We start from the raw sequence: 25,135 nt of genomic DNA, 5'->3' as shown, positions 1-25,135 counted from the left end.
TTGTACCAGAGCAGCCTGCTGTTCCGCTACGTGCTGGCCGAGAGTCTGGACCGCACGGCCACGCTCTACCTGTTCGGCAAGCTCGGGCTGTTTGATCCACACTTGCAGGTCCGTCGACGAGCAGATCTGGAGCTTGGAGAGGAACTGTTTGCTGACTTTGGTTGGGTGTTGTATGTAGGCTGTGTGCGTGTTCTTTAGCAGCACTTGCTTGGGACTGGCCCTGGCGTGCTTCTACTTGATGCACTTGTACTTTGTGGTCAACAACTACAGCACGCTCGAGTACTGCGAGAAGCGCGACGACCCCGAGTACATCAATTACTACAACGTGGGCATCCTGCGTAACTTCCAGGAGGTGTTTGGCACGTTCCGCGAGCTCCCGTACTGGTTTGTGCCTCTACACAGCCCTAGCTTTAGCAAGCGGGACGGGAAGAGCTTCCCCGTGAACGTCAAGTATACCAAAGTCGACTAGAGAAATTCAATAGATGAGCAACGACGACTTCTGCAACGCGTGAATAGGATTTAACTTATGGCTGCACTCAATCCAGATCCCACTACTAACCTTCCTTTAGTGTCGGGCTTCGATACCTCTGCTGGATCTTCGCGATGGCTGGGACGGGATGGAAACGGCGATGTCGGGCGACTCATCGAAGCGGGTCTGGTAAAAATGCTCGATGGACTTGGCGTCCGTCCTACCTGAACCTGCCATGATGAAAGCATCTTGCGGAGGAAGATCATCGGAGGCAGGTGGGAGCGGTTCTGGACGATAGACAGCGGCAGATCCCCTTCTTGGGGACAAACTGGTCACGATCACGTGGGGGGAACTCCCCTCGGTCGTGGCAGGCAGTGGCTCCTCTGATGTGCTGAAGAACTCGAAGACACTTTGGCGCCGCGGGTGCTGGCTGCGAAGAGCCCCAACGTCGTCCAGAGTCGGCTCTGTCGAGATCATCTCGCTCAGTAGTCGTTGGAACCCCTGCAGCAGAAGGTTCCGCTCCCCCTTGGTCGCAAGTTCGAGCACAACCCTGCCACGATGGTAACTTCGACACACAATTATTATCCCGCGGCGGTGGCTCACTTTCTTCGACAGCCGCGGAGCTTCTGGGTTTCCTTCCTTCCGAACTGGGATGACCTGCTCGATGTTGTCTACAGTAATGAAAGATACAAGTCAACAACTCAGTGGTCTTGCAGCATCGACGTACAATACAATACTCACGCAAATTAATCCGCGGCTTCTTCTTCCGTGACGGCGTCCACGTTAAATAGCACTCGCCGGCCTCGGTGTTCAGGACAAGTTGGAGCTGGATCGTCTTCAGAGCCCCCGAGATGCAAACCTTGCTAGCTGAAAACCCTTCGACCAGCAACAACCGAAAGCTCGCCGCCGAAATGTTTTCCTGCTCCTGAGCCCGCTGAACTGCCAGTCGATCCCGAGCAAGTTGCAGCATGTGGTCACCCACCTCGTGCCAGCTTCGCATCCGTCGATATCGCCGATAGAGCCGTTGAATCACGAGGATGACACCCATACGAGCCCCAACATTAAACACGAACGCTCTGTTCAGAAAGTAAAACAATTTGTCAGCATTTACCAAGCTCTGATGCCAGACAATCGACAGCAGATCGTACGCTGAGCGACGTCTGAACATGGGATACTGCTGCTCCTTCTTCAGGACTTCTCCCTGTTCACCCGGAGCGAGCGTTAGCGAGGAATACTTGTAACTACTGAGTGAATTGATATCACGCACCGGTGAGTCTGGTAGCAGCCCGAAGAAGCGTTGAATCGTCCGACAGAGACTCTCCTCGCTCCAGACGGCCGGCTCGACCTTCACTTCGTCAAGGAACAGCGGCTCTCCGCTAGCTGCGGTCGGAGACTTGGACTCGCTGCCATTTGACAGGATCCGCTTCTGCTCCGGCGCAGGCGGAGGCGGTGACTTGCTCAGCAGACTGCCCATGGTCTTCTCCGTTGCGTTCGAGTCGGTATTTGCCACCGTTGCTGGGTTACACGGCGTGGATCCGCCGCGGGGATCGGTAGCGAAGACTAGCGAAGAGTCACAATGGACGGACGGCGTTGATCAGCCTCAGAACGATGGAGAAGACAGAGCGAATATGAGGGTGAAGGTGGAAATGAGCGAATAGCGGAGTGTTAAAGGCTATCTGTGCTGTGGATAAAGTTTTAAGGAGCTCGTGGGGTCCGTGAGCTACTTAGGACTGATGCCTGTCAAGGCAGCGCCGCGGTCATGTGGTCTCGAGTACCAGCGGCACGACTTCGCAGTTGTCGGGGCGGAACTGGATCGGGGTGTTCATGGTGACGGCGCACACAGCCTCGATGAAGCAGACGTGCGACACCACCACCACGTAGCGCTCAGGCACTGCGTCGAACAGCTCCGAGAGGAAGTTCCTCGCTCGGTCGCGGATCTCGTCGTTTGTTTCGTGGTGCGTGGGGGACCACAGCTCGTCCTGCTCGTGGGCGATCAACGAGAAGTCGACGTCGGGGAACTTGCGCTTGATCTCGGACAGCGGGCGTCTCTTGTCGAACGTGTTGCAGTCGAGCACCTCCCTGCAGTTCTCCATGCACAGGAACGGCTTGTCCGGCACTTGGTCGTTGGTGAAGAATCTCTGCGCGGTCTGAATCGCCCTCGAGAGCGGGGAGACCACAACCCTCTCGATCTTGGGCATGCCCCGCTCCAGCTCGGCCTTGACGCTGGGCGGGCCCTTGGCCCTGGTGTCCTCGACCCCGAACGGTGTCAGGTCTGAATCCAGGAACTCGTCCGAGCGCGCCAACTCGTCCTCCCAGCGCCCGACGCCGTACTTCTGCTCCGCCACGTTGTGGAATCCCTGCGCGTGGCGCACCAAGTACAGCACCTTGATGTTGCGAGGGGTGTCGGAGCTCGTGTCCTGCTGCAGCAGCTCGAGCTTTTGCTGGAAGGCGGCCCAGGACGGAGGGACCCGCTCGAACCGCCTGAAGAGCGACAGCTCGTCTAGAGCCGCTGCTTTGGGGGCGAAGAAGCCCTCGACCGCCTTCACGACGGCGGAGCTGCCGGTCATTGCGTCTGACTTCCTTCCTAAGATTTCCTTTGTGACTAAAGACTAGAGAGCGGCTGACAGTCACATGAGCTGATCGAAGAGTGCAAGGTTCCACGCAGGTCAGCGAGGGCAAGTGGTTGAAGCGAGGGCGATTGGCTGAAATTGGGCGGATCTTGGCCAGCGTAATCTTAGCCCGGACTAATTTAGACACAAACAAACGCGAATTTTGGCTGCGGACAACGTCAATTGCGCGCGTCCAGCAGAGTGTCTGTAGTTAGCATGACGGAGACCAGCGCCGCCACTGACTCGCCCCACGGCGCCCAGACGGCTGTGAAGGTCGTGGACGGCTTCTTCGCGCCTAAGACCGTGGTCGAGAGCGATCCAACGGCGCCCCTGCCGCTGTTCAAGCGCTTCGAGATGGTGCCTGCGTCCTGGAGCGAGTTCCAGCAGAAACTCGCGCAGTTGGAGAAGGAGAAGCGGTCGGACGGCAGCTCGAGGCAGATCAAGGTCGTGTACTTCTTGCGCCACGCGCAGGGCACGCACAACGAGGCTCACGACAAGTACGGATCGCCTCGGTGGGAGGACGAGTTCGCGCGCACCGAGGCGTTCCTGGACGCACCGTTGACTCCGTTTGGAGTTCAAGACGCCCAGAGCAAGGGACGGCCCAGTGCACAGGCGGAGCTGGATAGAGGCATGCCCCCCATCGAGAGGGTCGTGGTCTCTCCGATCTCGCGGGCGATCCAGACTGCGCAGAACTTCTTCACTAAAGAGCAGGTGCCGAACGAGCCTTTCACGTGCATCGAGAGCTGCCGCGAGACGTTCGACTGCCATACATGCAACAGGAGGCGACCGCTATCGGAGCTGAAGCGCAGGTTCCCGGACGTCGACTTTTCCCGCCTGACGGACGAGGAGGACCAGCTCTGGTCAACAACGCATCGCGAGACGACGGAGGAGATCCAGAAGCGAGCGAGGGAGTTCCTGGTGGAGCTCTTCCGTGAGGTCCCGGAGCGCTACGTGGTCGTGGCGGCGCACCTCAGCATCATTGAGGCGATCTGCGCCGTCACTTTGGGCACGCAAGTGCGTCCAAGCAACTGCGAGGTCGTCCCGATCGTGCTGGAGGCTGTTTGAGCGTCGCGGACTGGGTGGGCAGTAGAGAGGGGCAGCACGGCAACAAGACGACGAGACTGGCTGATAGATTCCTTGACCCCCTTGCCTCTGGGATAAAATGATACGCGCAACTTTTTTTTTCATTTTTTCACAGTTATTGTGATATGCGGGATCTGCGTCGTCCTTCAACGTCCTAGATCGGGTGTTTACAGTTGCCGTTCGCAACGCTTTCGAACAGGCTAGTCGACGCGGCTTCAAACCGCCTCCAGCACCAGCGGGATGACCTCGCAGTTTGCAGGGTGGATTCGGACGCCCAGAACCACCGCGCACAAGGCCTCCATGAAGCCCGAGTGCGTGACAACCACCACGTTCCGCTCTGGGACGTCCCGGAAGAGCTCGAGCAAAAACACCCTCGCGCGGGCCTGCATCTCCTCGTCCGTCTCGCGGTGCGTGGGCGTCCAGAGCGGATCATGCTCGTCCTTGATGGCTGAAAAGTCCACGTCCGGGAACTTGAGTCTCAGCTCCGAGACGGAGCGCCTCTTATCGCAAGTGTGGTAGCCAAGGATCTCCCGGCAGTTTTCCATGCTCACGAACGGCGCAGCGGGCACCTGGTCCTTGGCGAAGAAGTTCTGGGCCGTCTGGATGGCGCGCGAGAGCGGCGACACGACCACCCGCTCGATGGGCGGCATACCCTTACCCAGCTCCGCCCTGACACTCGCAGGGCCCTTGCTCTGAGCGTCGCGGACGCCGAACGGCGTGAGGTCCGCGTCCAGGTACGTGTCGCTGAACGCGAGCTCGGACTCCCAGCGCTCGGTGCCGAACTCCTTGTCGGCGGCGTTGTGCGTGCCCTCCGCATGGCGCACCAGGTACACGGCCTTCACGCGCCTTGGGACAGGTGTGCTGCTGCTGCCACCTCCCCCCTCCTGCTGCTCCTCCTCTTGCGAGGGCTTCTCCAGCTGGGCGAATTTCCGTTGGAACGCGTCCCAGGACGCAGGCACGAGCAGGAACCGCTTGAAGAGCGACTCGTCGCCTGCCACCGGCGCCTTCGCGGCGAAAAAGCCCTCCACTGCGCGGATTGAAGTGGGCGTGTGGGCGCCATCGCTTGTGGCAGCGCGCCCTTCTTGGGCAGCGCGCTCGAGCTCGCTCGACTCGGTCATTGCCTCGGCTGCTTGGTGACAATGGCGTCCGTCGAGCGTGACTGAATGTACTGTGTACGGTATCTTCCCGAATCAGATCTGATAATTTCTCCACCGAAATGAAATGATGAGCATCGAGTGCAATGGCCTGCAGGGGTTCGAGGGTGTACGCCGACGCCCTGCAATGTGGTTTCGTCCGCGATGAGCTCCCGAGCATCGCAGCAAGACGCGACAGCTAGCTTCGACTAAGGTACGGGATATGTTGTAAAAGACAGTTGATGTTTTGCTATCAAGTTCAGGAGCGACGGGAGCACCAAGAGTCTCCAACAATTGCCCCTATTGACGCGACCTCGGGATAAACGCATCCAGGCGACCTGTTTGTCCTTTCTCGTACAGGTATTGCATTGCATGTGTGGACGGGCATCTCTACAGCTCGAGCGAGGGACCAGCATGGTCTTCGCTGCTGTCCACGAGATCGATTAGTCGGCGCCACTCGCTTGACCGACTTCGCGCCCACCTTCTGCGACAGAGCCTCAGCTTCAACATCCACCGTCGCGCAAAAGCGTAAAACAGCGAAGTGCTGGCGCCCAGCAAAAGACTTCGTTACTCTCACGCGTGGGGACGGCGGCAGCGAGCGAGCGCTTCGCTTGCCTGCCCACTTGCAGCTCGACCGACGCGGAAGAGCAGTCGAGCCCGAGGGAGGTCCATCTCGGTGCGCGTATATATCGTGGAGAAGAGGGGGGGGTCTGCCGGTCAGGAGAGCGGCGTCGTCGCCTGGGTTTGTCAGTGGCAACAATGCAAGCGCCGGCCGGCCGGGCATGCTAAAAGGTGGCGCGTTTGACGCGATACAATACGCGTCGCTACATGTCGGTTATAGGGAAGCAGCCAATCGGCGCGCGCGCCAGTTGAGTACATACATTTTCCTGTGGTCGCGCCCATACAAGAACCAAGTGAAGGGCCGCTATTTTCTCAAAAATGCGAAAAATCAGATCGGAAAATCGGCTCTCCGCCGATGACTGCATCATCTGTACAGCTCCTTGCCAGGTGAGACTCGTTGGCTCGCCATTCTTCCTTTCGCATCGGCAGACACAGACACAAGTTGAGCCAGCACCCACCACAGCCCATGACGACACAGGACAACAGCAGCAAGAAGCCGCAGCGCACCAGCCCCGACTGCAGCGCGCCCGAGCACAAGCGCGTGCGTCTCAGCCCGCCCATGCTGCCGCAGGTCGCGTCGGCAGCCATGCCGACCTCGCTGCCTCCGCTGCCGCCGCTCAGGAACTTCACAGCTCAGCCTCGCGCCGCCGCCTCTTCGCCTCCGCCCGCAGTCAGCAACGCGCCCAAGCTGGCGGAGCTGCGGCGCAAGTACCTCGAGGACATCGCCATGGTCATCCAGGAGCTGCAGACCGTGCTCACCTTCTGCCCCGGGTCGGCGTGCCCCGAGTCACCCGTGGACCCGTCGGTCGTGCTCAAGCTCGTGCGCACCGTGCAGACGCTGGAGAAGCTGCGCTCGCTGCTGCTCATGAACCCGGCGAGACTGCGGCGGGTGTCGCTCGCCCAGCTGGACACGGTCGAGCAGCAGATCAAGATGAACCTGCTGCCGCTCGCCACGCTGTTCCGCAGCTTCGACAGCGAGAAGGCAGGCAGCAAAGGGCAGGCCAAGGCCCGAGCGGCGTCACCTATTGTCAACAACAAGATCAAGATGGAGCAGCAGCAACAACAGGAATGGAGCAACCGCTGCAATAACAAGTCGCCGCGCTCGCCCTCGGGGGCGTCAGTGGCGCCGATCCCTCGACATGACTGGCGCTTTCTGTCCATGGCGCTCAGTCTCAGTCTGTAGGTTTAGCAACTCTATCCAAACTCGTCCCAGACAATTCCATATAATGAACGAGCTAATTTATTCTAGAACTTGCAGGCTTGATGGAGCCAGCACTACGTAGATGATGAAGAACGCCGTCAGCAATTCAGAAACAGAAACCAAGTGTCTATCAAGGTCGACGAGGTGGTAGACATGCCTCGGGATCAAATGTATCCGGGACTGTCGAAACCTACGCGCCGGAAGCTGGGTACGCATGGAACAGGTCCAGCGAGGTGTCGACTGCTCCCGCGCTTTCCCACTGCCGAATCACCTCGCGCGAGCGGAGGTCGGCTTGCCGAATCGGCTCTGGCACGCGATACTGCGAGCAGGCCTGGGCGATTGCGACGCTCGAGTCCAGCGACAACATGTGCCCCACCGACACGTAGACGGGATTCTTGACGCCAGCTGTGCCACACAGCGCAGCTCCCCACACCTGGAGATCGCAGAGCCCCACGTTAGAGAACTACGATACCCTCCTACTTCTATTTAGATAATAGAAACACAACAACCTTGCCAGATTTCCCAGCGAGCTTGACCAGATCGTGGTGCTCCTCTCGTGCTCTGGCCATGAGACCTTTCACATCGAGTTTCGTGAGACCGTCTACGTGGAGGAAGGTCTTGCCCACGCCAATCGTCGGGATACCTGCCAGCACGCCGAAGTGAGACGCCAGCCCGAAGCCCTGAGGGTGCAAGACGCCGTTGCCATCGACCAACGTCACGTCCGGCAGTAGATCTGCAACCAGCAGCATCACGTCAGCGACATCAATTCAATTTAAACCGGCAGTGATAGTATTTTCATTTCTACCCACCTGGGCGACGTCGACGCAGATCATCATACAGCTTCGTCAGCGCTGGCACCTCGCGGAATGCCAAGAACCCGGCAATGTACGGGGCAGGCAGCGACACGTACGTGAAGGCCTCGTACAGCACCGAGAGCGACGGATACTCGAGCACCACGATGGAGGCGCAGGCGTGCTCGTTCGAGCCTTTGAGGAAGCTGATGTCCACTCCAGCGACTCGCTTGAGAGCTTTGCGGTCCTTAGTGTCGTCCATTGGGGCTGCATCGCCAGCATCGCCAGCATCAGGACCGAGCTGCCACTGCACCTCGTCCCTCTCGATCAACTGCGTCTTGAGCTGCAGCTGTTCCGCTGTGTTTCGTCAATTGGAGGCGTCAGATAACCAGAGCGGAACAAACAAACGCGTGATAGAGATAGAAGACGATGCACCTGTCCACTGTTCGCGCGTTGCGGTGGTGTCTTCGCTTGCCATGTTAGTGTTGCTGTTGCTGCGACTTGCGACTTGTGAGCCCAAAGCGACAATGAAGACGCTGTTCAAGCCGAATCACGGTTTCTACCAATCAAGCGGAAGTTGCCTTTTCGTGAGTGATGGTGGCTTCAGAAGTGTCCTTGAGGACACCTGAACTGTGCCAGCGATTCCGTCACAATTTCATTTGTTTTATGTTTTGCTGTTCGAACTTCTACTCCACTGCAGTGACCGGGTCTTCGGGGAGCAGCTGCTTCACGAGCTCCTTCTGCTCGGCCGAGAGCTTCTTCGGGAAGCGGATCTCGTGGTGCACGTGCAGGTTGCCGAGCTGCGACGGGTAGTTGTGCACGGGCATGCCCTCGCCCTCCACGGTGCGGACCTCGAAGGGCGTCGTGACCTTGGCGTCGGTCAGCACCACCGTGCGGTCGTCCAGGTGCTTCATGGGCTTCTTGTAGCCCAGCAGCGCCTCCTCCAGCGAGATCTCCAGGTCGTAGTGGAGGTCGTCCCCCGCGCGACTGCAGCACGATGATATGCACACAACTGAAGCATTAGAACGACCATACAGAAAGCCATACGAAAGCCCGCGAACGTACCGGAAGCGGTTGTGGGGCACCTGGTGCAGCCGGAAGATGACGTCCCCCGGCACCATGCCCGGCCGCTGCTCGCTCTCACGCTCGAACACAATCTGGTGGGTCGACGGCATGCCTCGCTCGATCTCCGCCGTCAGCACCTTGTCCTCCTTGACGACCTTGTTGCCGTGGCAGAACGGGCACTTGTGCTTGAACGTCTTGCCGCGTCCGCCGCACTTGGGGCACGGCTGCTGCATCTGCACCGTGAAGCCCGGACCCATCTTCTGCTCTACCAGCACGTGGCCCGACCCGCCGCACGTCTTGCACGTGGTCGTCTTGCCGCCCTTGGCGCCCGTGCCGCGGCACTTGCGGCAGATGACGCTGCGCGAGAACTGCGCCTGCTTCTGGGCGCCATTGTACAGCTCCTCGAGCGTCACGGGCATGTCCACGGCCGCGTCGGGGCCGCGCTGCTTGCCGCCGCCGCCGAAGAAGGCGTCGAAGGGGCTGGACGGGCGTCCGGCCGACTGCTCCTCGCGCTCGAGGCCCTCGAAGCCCTCCAGGTCGTACACCTGGCGCTTCTGCGGGTCCGAGAGCACCTCGTAGGCGCGCGAGATCTCGTGGAAGCGGCTCTCGGCGTCCTCGTCGCCTTTGTTCTTGTCCGGGTGGTACTTGAGACTCAGCTTGCGGTACGCCTTCTTGATCTGGGCCTCGCTCGCCTCCATCGTGAGCCCCAGTGCTGCAAGCACACACTTTAGTTAAGTATCCATAACTATAGAAAATTGTAGCCATGATAGAACTGGGGCATACTCTCGTAGAAGTCGACGTGGTCATGCTTGTGCTCGTGGTGGTGCTCCTGGTGGGCCCCTTCGAAGCCGAAGTTGAAGCCGAACGCGCTCACGTCGCTCGCGAGCGTCAGCAGCGCCAGAGTCAGCGCCAGCAGCAGCAGCACGGGGCTCCGTCGTCGCGTAGCCATGGCGATCCGCGAGCAGCTTCGAGCTTCGAGCACCAAGTTCCACAAGTCCACGTGGAAAGTGACCGGGATACGACTGTAACTCGTTTAAGTACGTATAACTATGATGCAGCGTATGCTCTATGATAGGTATTTGATGTTTCCGACAAAGATCTTAATGAGATGGCTACATGAACTTCAACTTCGAGCGTTTTACGTTGATCATAATTGTGGGAGTCCAGGCACTTCCTCTATAGCACGACGCACCACCGGTCGAAGAACTTGGGGTTCTCGTCCAGCTGCCCGTGGACGTTCGCTCGGTCCATTTGCGTGAGCATTTTCGTGCCCGTCGGTCTACCCTCCAGGCGTCTGGCTGCGGGGACGAGCCGCATCAACTGGCGAATGTCGGTGTCTGAGATGTACGGGTCAAGATACCAATCCCGGGACTTGACGCTCCCGTCGGTGTTATCGGTACTTTCGCAGTGACTGAAGTTCAGTCCGAGCGCCAGCAGAGCGAGCGCGTTGTGGGTGAATTCGGAATCGCCGCTTTCGACGAACACCGAGTCCGAAACTGCACAACAGACAACGATTAGACTTGCGTTAATTTCAGCAGAGTTCACAGCTTAATCCATGCGGCGCACGTACTCTTCCACGCCACAACGGTGGAGCTCTCGAGATTCCACTGCAACGCAGCACGGAGCCCTGCCAGAAACGGATGGCAGCCCACGTTGGAGACGTGCTTTTCGATGAACACCTCCATACGATCCATCATCTTTGTGTGATTCACGATTGAGCGCATGTAGTCGTGCTGCACACGCACTGACAACTGCTGTCGTCCGCTATCGTCCGTCCAAAGCTCAAAATTGGTGCCCTGTGTTTCCTTCGCTTTGGCATCGAACTCCGAATACTGCACCAAGTCGCGAGCGCCACGTCAGCAACAATGCAAGCATAGCCTTTCATCATGCAACTAAAGTCACACTCACCCTTTTCTTGAAGACGTGATTGTGATACCCCGCGCGCACTTCGTTTTTCACCACCTCCAGCATCTGAATGCTGTCGAAAGCAATACGCGCCATCAACTACTCCGCTCCTTACAGCATTCCCACCACATCAAAAACTCGCACTTACTTTTCGCTGGAAGTGTCCTCGTGCCCAGGCACCATGCACTTGTGCAGCCCGAACAGCTCCACGAGTTCATTGAACTGCGCATCATCTCCGGAATCATCCACCGTCGAAATACTGATCACATAACAGCACCATAAGCGTCACCATTAGCCCATCGGATAACCTTTGAAACAATATCTGTAGCAAACCTGATCTCGTCCACTTTGCTCGCTTCGAAGCAGTCTAGCACGCGCTTGGCCGCCTCGTCCTGCTCGTAGTAGAACTTGGCGCAGACTTCGCGCCAGCGCTGCTGACGCACGACGCGGTTGTCCTCGAGCTTCTCACAGCAGCAACCTTAAGCGCAGACGCACACAATGAGCCGCTGTAACCCCATCACCTCGAGCCACGAGCGTCCGTGACCGCCAGTCAACGCACCGTCGGCGCCCATGATCTCTTCAGATGTGCTGCACTGCTCGTCGAGTTCGAAAATGAGACATAACTTACAGTACCGTATCTGCCAATCAGCATGGAAAGGATCATTTGATTGGATAAAAAAGAAAGTGTCCTGCTAATGTAGCCATATTGCAAATGGACATACAGTATTTGTCCTGCTGATAATTAATCAGTCCACGAGCGCGTTCAGCAGAGCTTGGCGCTGCTCCTGCACTTCTGGGTCGGCCGAGCGAGCTTCCTCGTCGAGACCCTCGAAGATCTCCTCGAAGCGGTCGAACTGCACCTTGGCGCGCTCCATCTCGTCGTTGTTGTACAGCGTGATGGCATAGTTGAGGTGGAACATGTGATCGCTGCCTCGGTTCACAAGCAAATAGGTGTTAGTCAGTAGCAACTCAAGTTTCTTAACTGTTGAAGCAGGCCGTACCGTTCCATTTCGATGGCCTTGTCGAACGCACTGCACGCGTTCTCGAAGTCGTCCAGCCGACTGAGCGTGATGGCCAAGTACATGTACGAGCTCGGGAAGTCCGGCTTGAGGTTGATCGCGGCACTGAAGAAGTGGAAGGCCGACGCGTACTGGCCCGTGTTGAGGTGCACCAGCCCTAAGTTATACGACGTGATCCACTCGAACGGGTCCAGGTACAGCGCGCGCTTGAGGCAGGCCACGGACGCCACGTAGCGCTGCTTGCCGAAGAAGCACATGCCGACGTTGTTCCAGAGCTGCGCCGAGTTGGGCGTTTGCGCTGCAGCCACTCGGTACTTGACGAGGGCAACGTCCATGTCGCCGTGGTCTTGGATGATGGAGCCCGCCGCGAGAATGGTCTTCGGGTTGCGCGGGTCGTGCGTGAGCGAGTTGCCGAGATAGTCGAAGGCGCGAAAGTTCTCGCCAACGCGCAGATACAGCAGCCCGAGAGTCGTCAGGATCTCGGGATTCTCTGGTGAGAACTCCAGTGCTTCCAAGTACACGTTGATCGCAGCCTTAAAGTCCTCGCGCAGCGTGTGCACCTTGCCGAGTTGCAAGAAGGTCGCGTCGTGGCGGTTGATCGTGTTCGCGCGCTGGAAGTTCTGCGCCGCGCGGTCGTAGTCCTTGAGGTACATGTGGCAGAGGCCAATGCTGTGGTAGATCTCCCAGTCGTCCACTCGCCCCATGGTCAGGATCTCCTCGTACACCTCGATCGCGGCCGTGTGCTTGCCCAGCAGGTAGAGCGACCTCCCGACCTGCTTGAGGTTCTCCTTGTTCTCCGGGTTCAGACACGCCGCGGCTTGGAACAGCTGCAGACTCTCTTGGATGCGGCCGGACTGCCGCAGGATCAGTGCCTTCACGTACAAAGGGTACTCACTGAGCCCCTGGTGCTCTCGCAGCACGCCCTCGATCACGCGCAGACACTCCTTGAGTTCGGAGCGCAGGTACAGCCGATGCAGGTACCAGTTCCGCGCCGACGGCTCCGACATGTGGCTGCTGGAGCTCGTGCGCGCGCCATGGTGCGACCGCGGGGACCGGATGCTGTCCAGCGAGCTCTCCTTGGGCATCTCTTCACTTCACTCGCTGCTGCGCTGCACGACGGACGCGAAACGACGCGAACGGAGCTCTTCGTCGAAAATGTATCCATTCCTCAAAAGTCTTACCCCCGCCTCGTTTCTGGTCAATAATTTGACCAAATGTTCAAAGGGTGCACTAAGTTTTGGGACGGTCTCAGTTGATCAAAAAGGAATTGATAGGCGAAAGTCCACAGTCCGAAGCAGAGGAGGAAGATGTCGAGTGCCCCTCAACGCGAGCGCCTGGCCGTGCTGCAGCCTACGGGCGAGGTGTTCGTCAACGGGTTGGCGTCCAGCTACGACGACGAGTTCCCGGGCTCGCAGCGGCTGGCGGCGCTGATGACGCGCGAGGACTTCGCCAAGGCCGTTGCCACCATCAACGACGCGCTCATGGACCACTGGCCCTGTTTGCCCTGCAAGGGCTTCGGCTACGGCTGCTGCGTCTGCACGCTCGGCCTGTCGTTGTACTGCGCGGCGACGCAGGTTCAGGAGGCGGAGAGTCGGCTGCAGCTGCAGTTGAGGCGCATGAACGAGCAGAGGAAGTTCAAGGACAAGGGCATCCAGTGGCGACTCGAGCGGACGTGGTGGAAGCGCTCGTCGTGCATCGAGATCTCGGTGGACTCGCAAGCTGCTGCAACGGGGAGTGAGAGTAGTGAGGCTACTGTGGTGGAGAAGGAGAAGGCGGATGAAGCGGTTCAAGACGAGACGATGAGCGATCGAGTCGTGTGAAGAGGCCGTGGTTCGCACAAGGCACGTGAGCGAGTGCTGGATCCAGCAGTCAGCTATTATGAGGCTTTGTACGAGCGAAGCAAATAATACATGTAACCAATGTTTTGGATAGCAACGGCAATGCCGTTCCCGCACTGCGGCTGTTTTGGTGGTAAGAGTGCGCGCCTTCGGCAGATTACCGTATGTAAAATCCCTTCCAATTACATTATACATGTACTGCACCCGACATGGCTGCGCCAATATTTTCTCTGTCCAGGTCATCAGAAGTAGCGTCGACTCCAACGCCGCGCAATAAAATCTCTACTCTATTTGAACACCATAGACGGCCACCAGTGGTGGCCCACCACAGTGACGGCCGTCAGAACTGTACATGTCCCACAGACTGTGGTTCATGCTCCATGGTTGTGTTTGATATCATAGGATCTGAGGGAAGGAAAACATCTGGGACCCAAACGACGGACCAATGGCCAAGCAAGTTTCTTACACCTTCGCTGTTCCAACGTCGTGCGGTGTACCGCCAACAACCTGGCTAGACCTCCTCAGTTCTCAATTCGACTCCCAGCACCCGCACCACCGAATTCAAGACAATGCGCTTCTGCTACTTCGCTCTCGCCGCGGCCGCCACTCTCGTTGCCTGCACCAACGCGGTCTCCGCTGAGACCCAGCTTTCGCAGACGATCCCGGAGCTCGTGGCTCGCACTCTTGCCGATGCCCCGATCAACGATGCCGTGAAGCGGTCTCTGCGTCGCCACGCGACGCTCGACGAGGAGGAGCGTGGTGGGGGAGGATACAACACCAAGATGCTGGTTGACCTTGCGAAGAGCAAGAACAATAAGCTCCCTGGAATCATTGCGAAGCTGTCGAAATCAGGCCAGAAGACGGTCATTAACACGTGGAGGAAGCAGAGTAAGAATTTGGAAAGTGTCTATAAGATGCTGGGAATGAAGAGTATTGCCGACGTGAAGCACCCCAACTACCCGGTCTTCCAGCGATTCGAGAAGCTTGCCAAGAAGCAGACGAACATCGCTTAGATGGTATTTCCGACATAAGGATTAACACAGGTATCTTGATTCTCATGCTCTACATTGCTGTTAGAGGCTAAAGAAGCACTACGTAGACCTAGACAGTAGATTGGATCCAACACGGGCCACGAGCTCCTCGCGCTGGAACTACGTAGTTATGATGTGGCAGTTTAAACAAATACAACAACGTCTGGCCACAGCACTCCCTCCGGAGTTACTGCTATCCCAGAATTAATGGCTCCTCAAGAGGAGTGTCACCGTTGCCGAATCCATATTCCATGTACACACCACGGCGTAGCCAGAGTAATCTAGTACTTCTCTGGGCCCACTTAAGAAACAACATTCGGCATTAAACCTCAATTTGATGTGGACCACATGTCACATATGATTGGGTATAATCAACTGTTTCATCTAACTATTGGCCAAAATAAATGGGTCTGCACATGTCGAGATAATCGCGTAGAAAAACCTCAAACTGTAGCCCTTCAAACTCGTCTCCAACAGGCGCTACAACATCGACAACCGAACATAAGGGTAAAGCAGTCACTCGCGATTACGGTGATATTTTATTTTCTAATATCGCTAATTTTTGACGGCACATCGCTAAAAAGCCTAATGTTGCCTAAAACGGACTTCAGATAAAAGGCTGTTTCTCTTTTCTTTCTGCTGCTAGATTTTTTTAAATCATAGCGTGAAACGGGGCAAATGCGCAGCTTTCGGTTGAGGTATTGCGAGTCACCAAACGATTTTTTTGTAAAAAGTTATGTCCAGAAAACCGAAGTGTTGTTTCTTATGTGGTACTACGTAGTTGAGGAGAATAGTGGTTGGTATAACGAAGAAGAATTTCGAAAGAGCTGCAACTTATTTTAGTTAAAGCACTTTAACCATTCACATTTTAATAAATCCTTTAAAGGCAGTAAACTGTGAATGGTTAAAAAGTGTTGATAGCTAACAAACAGTTTGAAAACGCTAGTGTTATTAGTGTTTGTGCGAACGCTAGGACCATGATAATAGGGTGGCAGGTAGATTTGCTGTAGCATCCATGTATTTGTTGGATAGGAGTAAGGTAAGGTGCCAGTTGCGTGCCTACAACCAGTTCCGTGCCTACTTGTCTTAGCCAATTAGCATCTTCTCCTTGTTAAACTCTCGTAGTCTATTGGTAGATTTTTCCAGCGTCACATGCAATTTCCGGTGATGAGCCTCCTAGGATTTCCATAGCATACAAAAATGCTATCAAAAAGAGGCAGGAAACTGGCAGCTCACTCCAAATCTACAAGCTTTTCATAACAATAACAAAAAGTTCTGCAAAATTTACACGGAACAGCGTGAAGTACATAAATTCAGCCCAATCGCGCAGATTTAGCGGGTGCAATCAGATTTCAGAATGGACAATTCAATGAAAAGTTATGCCACAGCAAGTCCGCAAGTTCGAAGGACGGCACGAAACTGGCAGAAGACCTTAAAGTATATTTTCGTGGAACCTCAGGACTGAACGCCGGAGGTCTGGACAAATTAGTGAAGGCAACGAGGCTGCGCATCCGACCAACTCGAGACGTGAGCAATAATGGCTTGTCGGCACGAAGGTTGTACCAAAAGTAAAATGCCACAACCCTCGAGAATGAAGCATGCCAACGACGCGATAAGTCACAATTACGAGTTCTTACGGGGCATTATCCGGGCGTTTAGGAGTCCTGACACATCATACCCAACAGAGTAAAGGCTATTGTCTTTTGCTCCCGAGTATCGACACTTGAACCTTCGGGGAATATGCAAAAAAATACTTTTCCCAACATAGAGATATTACACGTAAGCCTTTGAGCACCACCACCCAACAAGAAGTGGTTTAGAACCATAAACTGCATTTACTCTACGCGCGGCATGAACTTTAAAAGCACAGGAAACTGTGCTTCCTTCGCCGGTAGTAATCCGGATACCCCTCAGCGACGACCCAGTCAACTTCACGCCCTTGAGCTTCTCTCTTGCGCAGCATTTGCGTAACAGTTCCTGGCTTGAGTCCAGCTTTGTACCATTCGCGATACTGCTTCTTTGCTGCAAGATTATCAACGATGTAGTCGAACAGGCCTCTCTCCTCATCACTTGCGTCTCCTTCCTTTTCAGCAGTCTTGTCAACCCTCAGGCCTCTCGTCTTCTCTTCATCACTGATATCTGCAGCAATAGCGCGAACGGCCTGAGCGTGGTCAGGTGAATTTGCAAATGAACTGGACCAGCCTCCATCATTCTTGAGAAGTCTAAAACACTCGGTCAATAAGACAGCACTTACTGTAAATTGACCTAAAGACGTTACCGGTTCATCACCGGTGTCGATTGGAAGGGGGGAACATCGCCCGAATTAATCCTGTTTGGGCTGGTCTATCAGCACTTCGTCGCTTCTTACCCCAGTATAATCATTATTGTGTGGCGCTTTTGAATGGCAAAAAGAAAAAATTACAAAAGAGAACAATATCTAAGCAGCGAAGCGGTCTGTCCTGTAGCTTAATGAAAGCAGCGCCTGATTCTGAGTGAGAAGTTCCAGCCAAGGAGAGGAGTGCCAGTTTACTACAGTGTACCTACCGTATTGGGCTCCGACTGGGGCTTGTACAACAACGGTAAGGGCGTTGTCAATCGTGAGCATCTGGTCTTCACTATACACAGACACAACAATAGTACTAACGTTGTCAAGCGTGAGTACTTCGAAGTATTTGGTCACAGACGTTGTGATCTAGACTCATCATGTTTGACACCATCCATCGGATTGCACAGCACTCAAATGAGATGCCCAGACAGACGGTATCCGTACGCATTCTACTGCATTGCGTGGCATTAAAAGTTCTCAGCTCCGTCGCAAGACCCCCCCCCCCTTTCGTGGACTTCTCAGATTGCAATGTGCACCAAGAGTTCTCCGTTCACCAAGCGCCTCTTGCTATCAAGACCCAACTCGAAAGCCAAGGTGCGGTTGTCCTGTGTCCTGCTCCTTCTGGCTGCTACCGCTCTTTCCAGTGGCGACGCGCGGCCCACGATCCAGGAATCTGACCAAGCGACGACGCGGATGCTGCGCGCGATCGATGCAGACGACGGCGTTGCGGAAGAGCGGGGTGGTTTCACGCTTGGCTCACTCAAGAAGCTCATTCTAGGGGCCTCTGCCAGGGAAGCAGCCAAGAAGGCAAAGCAGTACCAGGCATACCAGAAACTTCTCGACTACGACCACCTCCTCTATCCAAAGATGGTTGAGTGGCGCGGCAGCGGAAAAACAGCGACCAAAATCTACAAAAGCATGAGAAAAGCTGGTAGAACGGTTGAAGAGGCCGAGACCATCTCTAAGCGCTACAGTGTCTATCTCCAAGAGATGCTACGTGCGGGCAAGTAAGTTTTCTCGAGGACAGAACGTGCCCAGCACAACGAAGACTGGAAAATGGCAAATGGACGAATCTACAGTGCAAAAATGATGTACTTCTTGCTTCTTCTTCGCCATCTCTAATTCTTACTGTACCCGATACGGTCTTTTTCACGTGTGCAAGCTCCCAGAAGGAGAAAGACTCTTGAAAACCCGCCGAAGCTATGAAAGTAACGAGATATTATATTGTGAATTCCGGCCAAATTTGCCGAATCGGGTCTGTTTTGGGGCCCCTGTCCAACCGACCAATACAAACATCAAGTCATTTGCCGAATCGCCGGCCAACAAACATATGGTTCTGCGCCCGCATGTCAACTTGACATGTCAAGACATTGTCAAGCCCAATCCGTACTTAGTAGGGAGTCAAGGGGGCATAGCCCGGCGACTAAAGTCAACCCAAGTGCTTGGCGATTCGCCGGCGGTTTGCCACGGTCGATTCAATCCGCCCCGCTCGGAAAATTAGAGTAGAACTCACAATACTGGGATAGGAAGCAACGTCAGTGCTGCTATCGCAGACCAAATAGGATTATATCCGTGGTACGTCAAGTCAAACGATGACCCCTCTTGACATCTAGCTGGTATATTTTCTTGAAACCGGTAGGACCGGTGCTTCACTGGGCCCTCCAAAAGGTTTATATGCGCGGGCAGACTGAACCGGTAGGATACCTATCACACCGGTATAGCCCCGGTGATGCACTGGGCAGATCCAACCGGTGTGCAACCGACGACACTGGTATGATCCAATACATATATTCGAGCAGTGAACGAATTGAAGGAAAGACAGCTTACCCGGGCCCATGGGTCCCGGGGAGAGATGTAGTTCGTAGAACGAACTGTGCGCTAGGGCGGCATGCCGCTTCGTTGGATTCTACTGCTTTGTATGCTCCGAGGTACTTTGCTGTGTTTATTTGACTTTGCCGCTTATTTGTATTTCTTTTTCTAATGTTGTACTCTGCTATTTGCTTTCACGTGTTACTCCTTTTTCGTCTTTTTCATTGTCTAGTATTTCATACCCCCAATGTATCCATACCGCGGGCTTCTGCTTCTGACTGGAGACACGTCATCCGTAGGCGCAGCTTCAGGTGGGTGTTGTACCTTGTAGGCATTTACCTACCGTGTTTGCTCGTTTGTCCCCACGCAGTCTGTCGTCAAGCCGACTCCTTCTATACAAGGATAGCTCATTTAGATGACAAACCTTTTCCCGCCATACGTTGTTCGGTGTTCCAGGGACGGATCCATGCTCGTCCTATCTAGCCAGATACAAAAACATTGTAACCACCGCCACTATCATGGTCGACGGGGTACCCACCTCACTTGCGTGCCGTCGCGCAAAAATCTAAATGAAGGCGACGCAAGTTGTGAAGTGCGGTGGTCCTTTTATAAAAAAAGGTGACACTTCATCATGGTCAAAAAATATTTGATCTTGCGTAGAGCAAAGGTGTGTTGAAGTTCGGTATAGTCCTGTACCGTCGTCTACCGGTAGAAAACCGCGTTGTGAGCACGGTACTGCGTTTCCTGCTCCTAACGATAGTTCTTAGGAACGATTGAGGCGGACTGTAATAGCACTAGAGATAACCATTTGCATTTTATAGTATAAAACTTCTACAAGCTGCAAACAGATCTCAGCCAAGGTTCGCATTTTTAATTTTGTAAAGTATGGCCACTCGACATCTGGCATCTACAGTCTTAAGGCCAATTTCGGGCAGATGCTGCGGCTGCGAAGCAGGCGCAGGAGATGACCGTAGCTCATAAGAAAAGTAATCAATTAAAATAAAGAGGGAGTTTATACCAAAATCCTCCTTCGCGGAGCCCTAGTACCTCATTAATAACCAGCAGGTTAGAGCTCTGTCATAACTTCGCGCATCTCCTTGAGGACGTTAGACCCTCTGCGATCATCCAGAAGAAGAAGTTGGACGTGGAGACACTGCCAGTGGCACCAAGCTATCACGCTTCGAGTCTTGAAAATAATACTTCGTAGGGGGCACGACCCCCGTGAACTTGTTGTATCTTGATTGCTTGTGCATATTGATGCAACCGACAACACGCAATAAACTTTGGTCAACGAAGTTCCAGTTGTGCAAGCTCTGGTTTCACGAACTTCACCAAACAATACAAAACGCCAGAAGCAATTAGCTACACGCACGATCTTGTAGAAATCGCAAAATGGAGCCAGGAATCACATGCTCTTATTGTGCCTTTCTGGCAAAACGCCCTCCGATTTACGTATTTTAATACGGGTCATCTCTTGCGATCAGGCGAGATTTCGGAGGATGTCCCTGAGTCGAGTATCGATGCACTGCTTATTTGGTTTTATGTACCGAATAACCTTAGTTATGGGCTCTGAGGAACGACTTCCAGTCCTAACCATGCGCTTCTGCTTCGTCGTTCTCGTGGCTGCGGTCGCCCTCTTCTCGACCACCAACACTGTGGCTGCTGCCAACACCAAGGTGGAGTCGTCGGATGCTGTTCGTGCGCTCGCTGACCAGAACAACGTGGACGTCGAGCGTCTCCTGCGGATCGTCGAAGAGACCGAGGACGTCGAGGACCGCGCCGTCGGCGCCTCGGTGCTGCAGAAGCTCAAGGACGCGGTCATGAAGATCAAGTTCAGCTCCTGGTACAACGCCAAGATGACGCCGACGGAAGTCAACACGATGCTCATCGCGCAGGGCGGCAAGGTGGACTGGGTCGTGGCCACGGCCTACGCGGCGTACTTCCGCAATCTCAAGTACGGCCCGTACGGGATCGACATGGTCAACAGGAAGAAGAAGGAGGAGGAGGACACCGCTTAGTTTCGCCTTTTTTAAGAAGGTCATCGAAGTCCCTGGCCCCCAGCCGTTGATAGTCGAGATGCACTCTTGATACGTGATAATTGAATGGATATGTAAGCAGACGAAGAGCGCGCGCTGAGGTGGGAGGAGGGGGGATGGAAGGCAAAGAGGTTTTTCATGCAGCAGGCAGGTACGCGGTGAAGCTCGCCACCATGGAGGCAAACCAGCCTGGAAGCGCGCGTATTTTCAAAATACGCTTACCTTAGTGACGTGGAGGGAGATCCGGAACACCATCGCATCGGTGCACTCTTCCCCAATCTCGTCGTTGCGGTAGGATAGACTCCAGGATGGTGTCGGCCGGACCCCATCCGAAAGTACATCCCAACGTGGAAACAACCCGCGACTGAAAACCAGATGGGAGTGTGTCGAATTCACGTTGAAGACGCTGCAGGTGGTGACCTCATTGAAGCTGCAGCGTCACTGAAGTTGCGAACTCACTGGAATCGATCGGTGCTTGGCTAGTCGCCGGTGGCTCAGCACCACACTCGTAGCGAAATCTGTTGGGTCATCCACACCGAAATGATAAATCGATATTCACTGGGTACAACTCACAGTTCGTGTGAGTTGTGGATGCTTACATAGGAGCCTGCTTCAGTACGTTATGTTGCTGCACGACATAATGCCCGCAAGGCGACTGCAGCAACTCCCATAAGCCAAAAATAGACACTTTGATACAATGGATACCGTAGTAACTGAAAACGCTGGTAGTGAGGGGCGCACGCACATATATTTCAAGCTGCCAGTTTTAACATGTCGACCAAGTTCCAGAGCAGCCTCGCATCGGACTGCCAACAAGCACTTCTGCCACTTCAGTACTTCGTCCACTCTCAGCGACGCAACTTGCGCAGAACATGGAGAGCCGCAACCACCACGGACACTGATGAAGCCGCGGTGTGCAGCTTAGATGATCCTCCGTTGGTAGCTTGATCTGAAATTTGCGCTGTTCCAGAATTCCCATTGCGGAGCAAATACTGCCTCGCGTAACGGAGCAGCGGCACGGCTCGACCCGACGTCCACTTCGGATCCAGGAGCTGCACAAACCGCAAGAAGATCGCACAGCAGGCGACAGAGCTCAGTACCGAGGCCGCGACGAACTGCACGAACGTAAGGAACACCCTCCGACTGCCGCGTGACGCATAGAGCTGCATCACCAGCAACGCGCTCGACATCGCCGCCGTGCGGTTCAGCGTCGTGGAGCTCGGGATCTTGACCAGCTCCTTGCACCCGTTCCACACCCGAGACGCCACGATCTCGTTCAGCACCTGCTCTCTTGACGGCGGAGTACGCACGGTACGCACCACGTCGGGGCGGTGGAAATCAAACCCTGCAGTCGTCGAGGCCGTCAGCGTCAGCAATTTCCTCTGCTCGGCTCTGATATCCGCTTCAGCTTCAGTCTGCTCCCGCACAGCCAACGTCCGCTCTTGTGTAGCCATCTTGCTCGCGTCTTTGGTGTCATCCTCTTGGTCACTGTCACTGTCTTCTGCTGGCAGCAAAACTTTCTGCATGGAGTCCGGCAGCAAAGGCAACAGGCCGGGCTTGGTCAGCATCATTTGGGACTCGGGCGGCATTTGCTCCATCAACCTCATCTGCTCGGCCCTGGACAGCGGCAGCAGGAAGGGCAGGAATGGAGCCACTTTGTCGGAAAAGCTCGTGTCGGTGAGCCATTTCAGCAGCGACGTCTGCAGTAGAAGCTCCTGCGCGGACTGCGGCAGGAACCCAATTAAGCCCCTGGTGCGGGCCTCCTCTTGGTACCATTTCCAAATGGGTACACTCCACGGATGGAGCAGTATCAAAAACGGATAAGTGCGTGCTAAATACGAGTCGGTTTTGGACTACCACTTCGGCAATCCACAAGTGGTTTGTATGCGCCCGACGTCTGAAAGCCTTGAACACGCTTTCAGCCGGGTCTTCCCAGGAGGAGTATGCAGCTCAACGATCGCGAAAGTTTTAGCGTCGCGCGCCGCGCTTCCGAGCGCAGTAATGAAGGTGTCGTCTTCATCGCTGCCAAGCAGGCTGCTAACAATGCCCACTGTAGAGTTTATGATGAATATTGTAGCGTCCCGTGTAAATTACGACGGGTTATGAATATAATACATGTACCGCAATTCGCTTGTTGAGAGCTGCACCCGCGTATGAGAGGCACCTACATCGACCAATCATATGAAGCGATATACATACTTTTTTCAATCAGACCAATTATTATACCCGGCAAATAAGATATAACCCCAATATTACAGTTGTGACTCATACAGTACAACATGTTGAATTTTGTATATGATACTTTTAAGTACGAATACAGATCAGCATTACCGGGGTGAACATAGGGTGCAGCTCTCTACATGCGAATTGCGGTAGAGGTGGTTGGTTAGTAGCTATGCTACCGTGCCATCAGTAGGGTACTGTACTGCTCCTTGTGTCTTATCCCTAATGTAATACCCATGTAGACTTGTATGTCTGCTACACCTCTAGCTTCTTGTTAGAGGATTCCGACGTAGCCTTTTATATTCGTATGCAGTTCAGTTTTAACTGAACTGCACGCGAATATTATTGATGGCGTAGCGGCTTTTGGTTGAGTGAAGACGGAGTGGAAGCTGACCTAAATTGACGATTCATTTGGGAGAACTCGGCTAAGTAACCTGCATCCAGGTGAAGCGTGCGGACGCGATGTACTGCACTGGTACTTGCATTCACCCAGCTTGAAACAATCGAGGATGGACTTGTTAAGATAGTACATACAATCCTCTTCGGAGTGATATCCCGAATAGAAATACCCTCTGATTAGCACTAATAAAGGCTCTCCCGACGACAAATTCAAGTCAAAACATTCTCTAACCTCCGGATAGTGTTTAGTGATACGAGATTAGGCGTTATCACTATCCAGAGACCGTTAACTATTTGAATGTCCATTTCGTATGCCGGGCAAAGTCCACCACAACGTGGGTCGCTTGCGAGCATGAATGGACTCAGATCCTCTGGGTTTGCGCACATATTATTTAGTTTGACATGTTTGTGATTCTGGAACGTGTATTGTCGATTCTGCCCAAAATTGCGAAACTCGAGCGATTCGAGCTGTCACAAAAATCCAGCAGCGAAACGACAAGGCCATTTGATTCGCTATAAACAGAACTACTTTAGACCAATCACAATGTATTTCTCATGTTGAAGTGCTCGTGTTGAAGTGCGCAATTTGAAGTGAACAATGGAGGAAGCGGTAACCCGTCAGTACGCGCATCCGAACACGGTCTACCACTGCTTGTACGCGTACTACAAGCTCGGTTACACAAGGCAGCACCTGGGGTACATCTTCAACAAGTCCGAGCGCGCTATTTGCAACTGGATCAAGACCTACGAAGAGACTGGAGCCTTCCAACGCGCTCGGGTGCCCTCGGAAAGGACATTCTCGGAAAACCATCGAGCCTGGCTGCTAGCCTATTATCATGCTCACCCTCTTGCCTATCTTGACGAAGCCCAAAACACGTTTCAGAACGCTCATCGCCTCACGATATCGAAGACTTCGGTGTGGCGGATCATCCATGAAGCCGGCTTCACCTGGAAGGCCTTAGAGCGGCGGGCAATGCACATAAAGGAGCAGGACGTGTTTCGTTTCGTCGAAGAACTCAGCTGCGTGAACTGGAGGTACAGCAACCTTGTTTTCCTCGATGAGGTCTCTTTCGACAACCGAGGCATGATACGCAAGCGAGGGTACGCTCTTCGCGACAAGAAAGTCGCGATCCGAGGAGACTTCGAGCGGAAGGCCCCCGTGTCCGTCTTGGCATTCATCGGGATCAACGGCATCATCGACTACTTCAACACCGACGGGACCTTCGACCGACTGGAGTTTACGAAGTGCTGCCAAGATTTTGTGCACTCACACCGTGGGCACGTGGGCCTGTATCCTGGACGAAATTCAGTCTGGATCCTAGATGGTGCGGCAATTCACAGACACCCCGAAATTGTCCACTATCTCCGTAGCGTCGGTGTGGTTCCCATCTTTCTTCTAGCCTATTGTTCCTTTTTGAATCCGATCGAGTTCCTGTTCGGCTACGTCAAACGGTCGTGCCAGCGTCATTACACCGAGTCCAGCAAACGCGATTTGCTGCCGTTCATCGTCCAGACCTTCCGCCGCTTTGAAGGCTTCAACATGAGCGTTCTATTCGAAATTTCCGAGGTCGATTGAT

General features: G+C 54.6%; 14 protein-coding genes across 14 annotated transcripts; 7 read left to right on the top strand and 7 right to left on the bottom strand.

Annotated features, from left to right (window-relative positions):
* Positions 1 to 292: 292 nt before the first annotated feature.
* Positions 293 to 3,313, bottom strand: PHYSODRAFT_284481 (hypothetical protein). Its single transcript, XM_009518528.1, has one exon. It carries the CDS (start codon positions 3,034 to 3,036, stop codon positions 2,227 to 2,229), a length of 810 nt encoding a protein of 269 aa, XP_009516823.1. The 5' UTR covers positions 3,037 to 3,313; the 3' UTR covers positions 293 to 2,226.
* Positions 3,304 to 4,264, top strand: PHYSODRAFT_537813 (hypothetical protein). Its single transcript, XM_009518527.1, has one exon. The coding sequence runs from the start codon at positions 3,433 to 3,435 to the stop codon at positions 4,141 to 4,143; it is 711 nt and encodes a 236-aa protein (XP_009516822.1). The 5' UTR covers positions 3,304 to 3,432; the 3' UTR covers positions 4,144 to 4,264.
* Positions 4,265 to 4,376: 112 nt separating this feature from the next.
* On the bottom strand, positions 4,377 to 5,279 carry PHYSODRAFT_472363 (hypothetical protein; the record flags this gene model as incomplete). The annotated part of the gene is made up of 1 exon (XM_009518526.1): positions 4,377 to 5,279. One exon carries the CDS (start codon positions 5,277 to 5,279, stop codon positions 4,377 to 4,379), a length of 903 nt encoding a protein of 300 aa, XP_009516821.1.
* A 1,102-nt stretch (positions 5,280 to 6,381) lies between these two features.
* Positions 6,382 to 7,098, top strand: PHYSODRAFT_466932 (hypothetical protein; the record flags this gene model as incomplete). Its single annotated transcript, XM_009518525.1, has 1 exon — positions 6,382 to 7,098. One exon carries the CDS (start codon positions 6,382 to 6,384, stop codon positions 7,096 to 7,098), a length of 717 nt encoding a protein of 238 aa, XP_009516820.1.
* Positions 7,099 to 7,306: 208 nt separating this feature from the next.
* On the bottom strand, positions 7,307 to 9,921 carry PHYSODRAFT_294653 (hypothetical protein; the record flags this gene model as incomplete). Its single annotated transcript, XM_009518524.1, has 6 exons — positions 7,307 to 7,549; positions 7,626 to 7,849; positions 7,926 to 8,256; positions 8,612 to 8,894; positions 8,973 to 9,684; positions 9,756 to 9,921. 6 exons carry the CDS (start codon positions 9,919 to 9,921, stop codon positions 7,307 to 7,309), a joined length of 1,959 nt encoding a protein of 652 aa, XP_009516819.1.
* Positions 9,922 to 10,257: 336 nt separating this feature from the next.
* PHYSODRAFT_353678 (hypothetical protein) lies at positions 10,258 to 11,469 on the bottom strand (the record flags this gene model as incomplete). The annotated part of the gene is made up of 6 exons (XM_009518523.1): positions 11,437 to 11,469; positions 11,211 to 11,355; positions 11,026 to 11,136; positions 10,881 to 10,950; positions 10,543 to 10,804; positions 10,258 to 10,468 (listed from the first exon to the last, which is right to left on the bottom strand). Coding segments are annotated over exons 1-6 (810 nt in total), but the record flags the coding sequence as incomplete, so codon positions are not given.
* Positions 11,470 to 11,623: 154 nt separating this feature from the next.
* PHYSODRAFT_309859 (hypothetical protein) lies at positions 11,624 to 12,981 on the bottom strand (the record flags this gene model as incomplete). Its single annotated transcript, XM_009518522.1, has 2 exons — positions 11,624 to 11,804; positions 11,879 to 12,981. The coding sequence occupies 2 exons, from the start codon at positions 12,979 to 12,981 to the stop codon at positions 11,624 to 11,626; spliced, it is 1,284 nt and encodes a 427-aa protein (XP_009516817.1).
* A 222-nt stretch (positions 12,982 to 13,203) lies between these two features.
* PHYSODRAFT_252631 (hypothetical protein) lies at positions 13,204 to 13,716 on the top strand (the record flags this gene model as incomplete). The annotated part of the gene is made up of 1 exon (XM_009518521.1): positions 13,204 to 13,716. The coding sequence occupies one exon, from the start codon at positions 13,204 to 13,206 to the stop codon at positions 13,714 to 13,716; it is 513 nt and encodes a 170-aa protein (XP_009516816.1).
* A 587-nt stretch (positions 13,717 to 14,303) lies between these two features.
* PHYSODRAFT_284479 (hypothetical protein) lies at positions 14,304 to 14,747 on the top strand (the record flags this gene model as incomplete). Its single annotated transcript, XM_009518520.1, has 1 exon — positions 14,304 to 14,747. The coding sequence occupies one exon, from the start codon at positions 14,304 to 14,306 to the stop codon at positions 14,745 to 14,747; it is 444 nt and encodes a 147-aa protein (XP_009516815.1).
* Positions 14,748 to 16,623: 1,876 nt separating this feature from the next.
* Positions 16,624 to 17,010, bottom strand: PHYSODRAFT_468268 (hypothetical protein; the record flags this gene model as incomplete). Its single annotated transcript, XM_009518519.1, has 1 exon — positions 16,624 to 17,010. A coding segment is annotated over one exon (387 nt), but the record flags the coding sequence as incomplete, so codon positions are not given.
* A 609-nt stretch (positions 17,011 to 17,619) lies between these two features.
* On the top strand, positions 17,620 to 18,102 carry PHYSODRAFT_284478 (hypothetical protein; the record flags this gene model as incomplete). The annotated part of the gene is made up of 1 exon (XM_009518518.1): positions 17,620 to 18,102. One exon carries the CDS (start codon positions 17,620 to 17,622, stop codon positions 18,100 to 18,102), a length of 483 nt encoding a protein of 160 aa, XP_009516813.1.
* A 2,369-nt stretch (positions 18,103 to 20,471) lies between these two features.
* Avh1b-95 (Avr1b-1 avirulence-like protein) lies at positions 20,472 to 20,918 on the top strand (the record flags this gene model as incomplete). The annotated part of the gene is made up of 1 exon (XM_009518517.1): positions 20,472 to 20,918. The coding sequence occupies exon 1, from the start codon at positions 20,496 to 20,498 to the stop codon at positions 20,916 to 20,918; it is 423 nt and encodes a 140-aa protein (XP_009516812.1). The 5' UTR covers positions 20,472 to 20,495.
* Positions 20,919 to 21,784: 866 nt separating this feature from the next.
* On the bottom strand, positions 21,785 to 22,771 carry PHYSODRAFT_476527 (hypothetical protein; the record flags this gene model as incomplete). Its single annotated transcript, XM_009518516.1, has 1 exon — positions 21,785 to 22,771. A coding segment is annotated over one exon (987 nt), but the record flags the coding sequence as incomplete, so codon positions are not given.
* A 1,385-nt stretch (positions 22,772 to 24,156) lies between these two features.
* PHYSODRAFT_476885 (hypothetical protein) lies at positions 24,157 to 25,134 on the top strand (the record flags this gene model as incomplete). The annotated part of the gene is made up of 2 exons (XM_009518515.1): positions 24,157 to 24,621; positions 24,712 to 25,134. The coding sequence occupies 2 exons, from the start codon at positions 24,157 to 24,159 to the stop codon at positions 25,132 to 25,134; spliced, it is 888 nt and encodes a 295-aa protein (XP_009516810.1).
* Between the last annotated feature and the right edge of the window lies 1 nt (position 25,135).

Source organism: Phytophthora sojae, assembly GCF_000149755.1.
Source record: "Phytophthora sojae unplaced genomic scaffold PHYSOscaffold_1, whole genome shotgun sequence".
Taxonomy (NCBI): Eukaryota; Oomycota; class Peronosporomycetes; order Peronosporales; family Peronosporaceae; genus Phytophthora; species Phytophthora sojae.
The sequence above is the reverse complement of the archived record's forward strand: the minus strand, read 5'-3'. Positions and strand labels throughout refer to the sequence as shown.

Bases quoted from the DNA above. Each gene is read 5' to 3' on its own strand.
- PHYSODRAFT_284481 (XM_009518528.1), bottom strand. From the start codon at position 3,036: ATGACCGGCAGCTCCGCCGTCGTGAAGGCGGTCGAGGGCTTCTTCGCC.
- PHYSODRAFT_537813 (XM_009518527.1), top strand. From the start codon at position 3,433: ATGGTGCCTGCGTCCTGGAGCGAGTTCCAGCAGAAACTCGCGCAGTTG.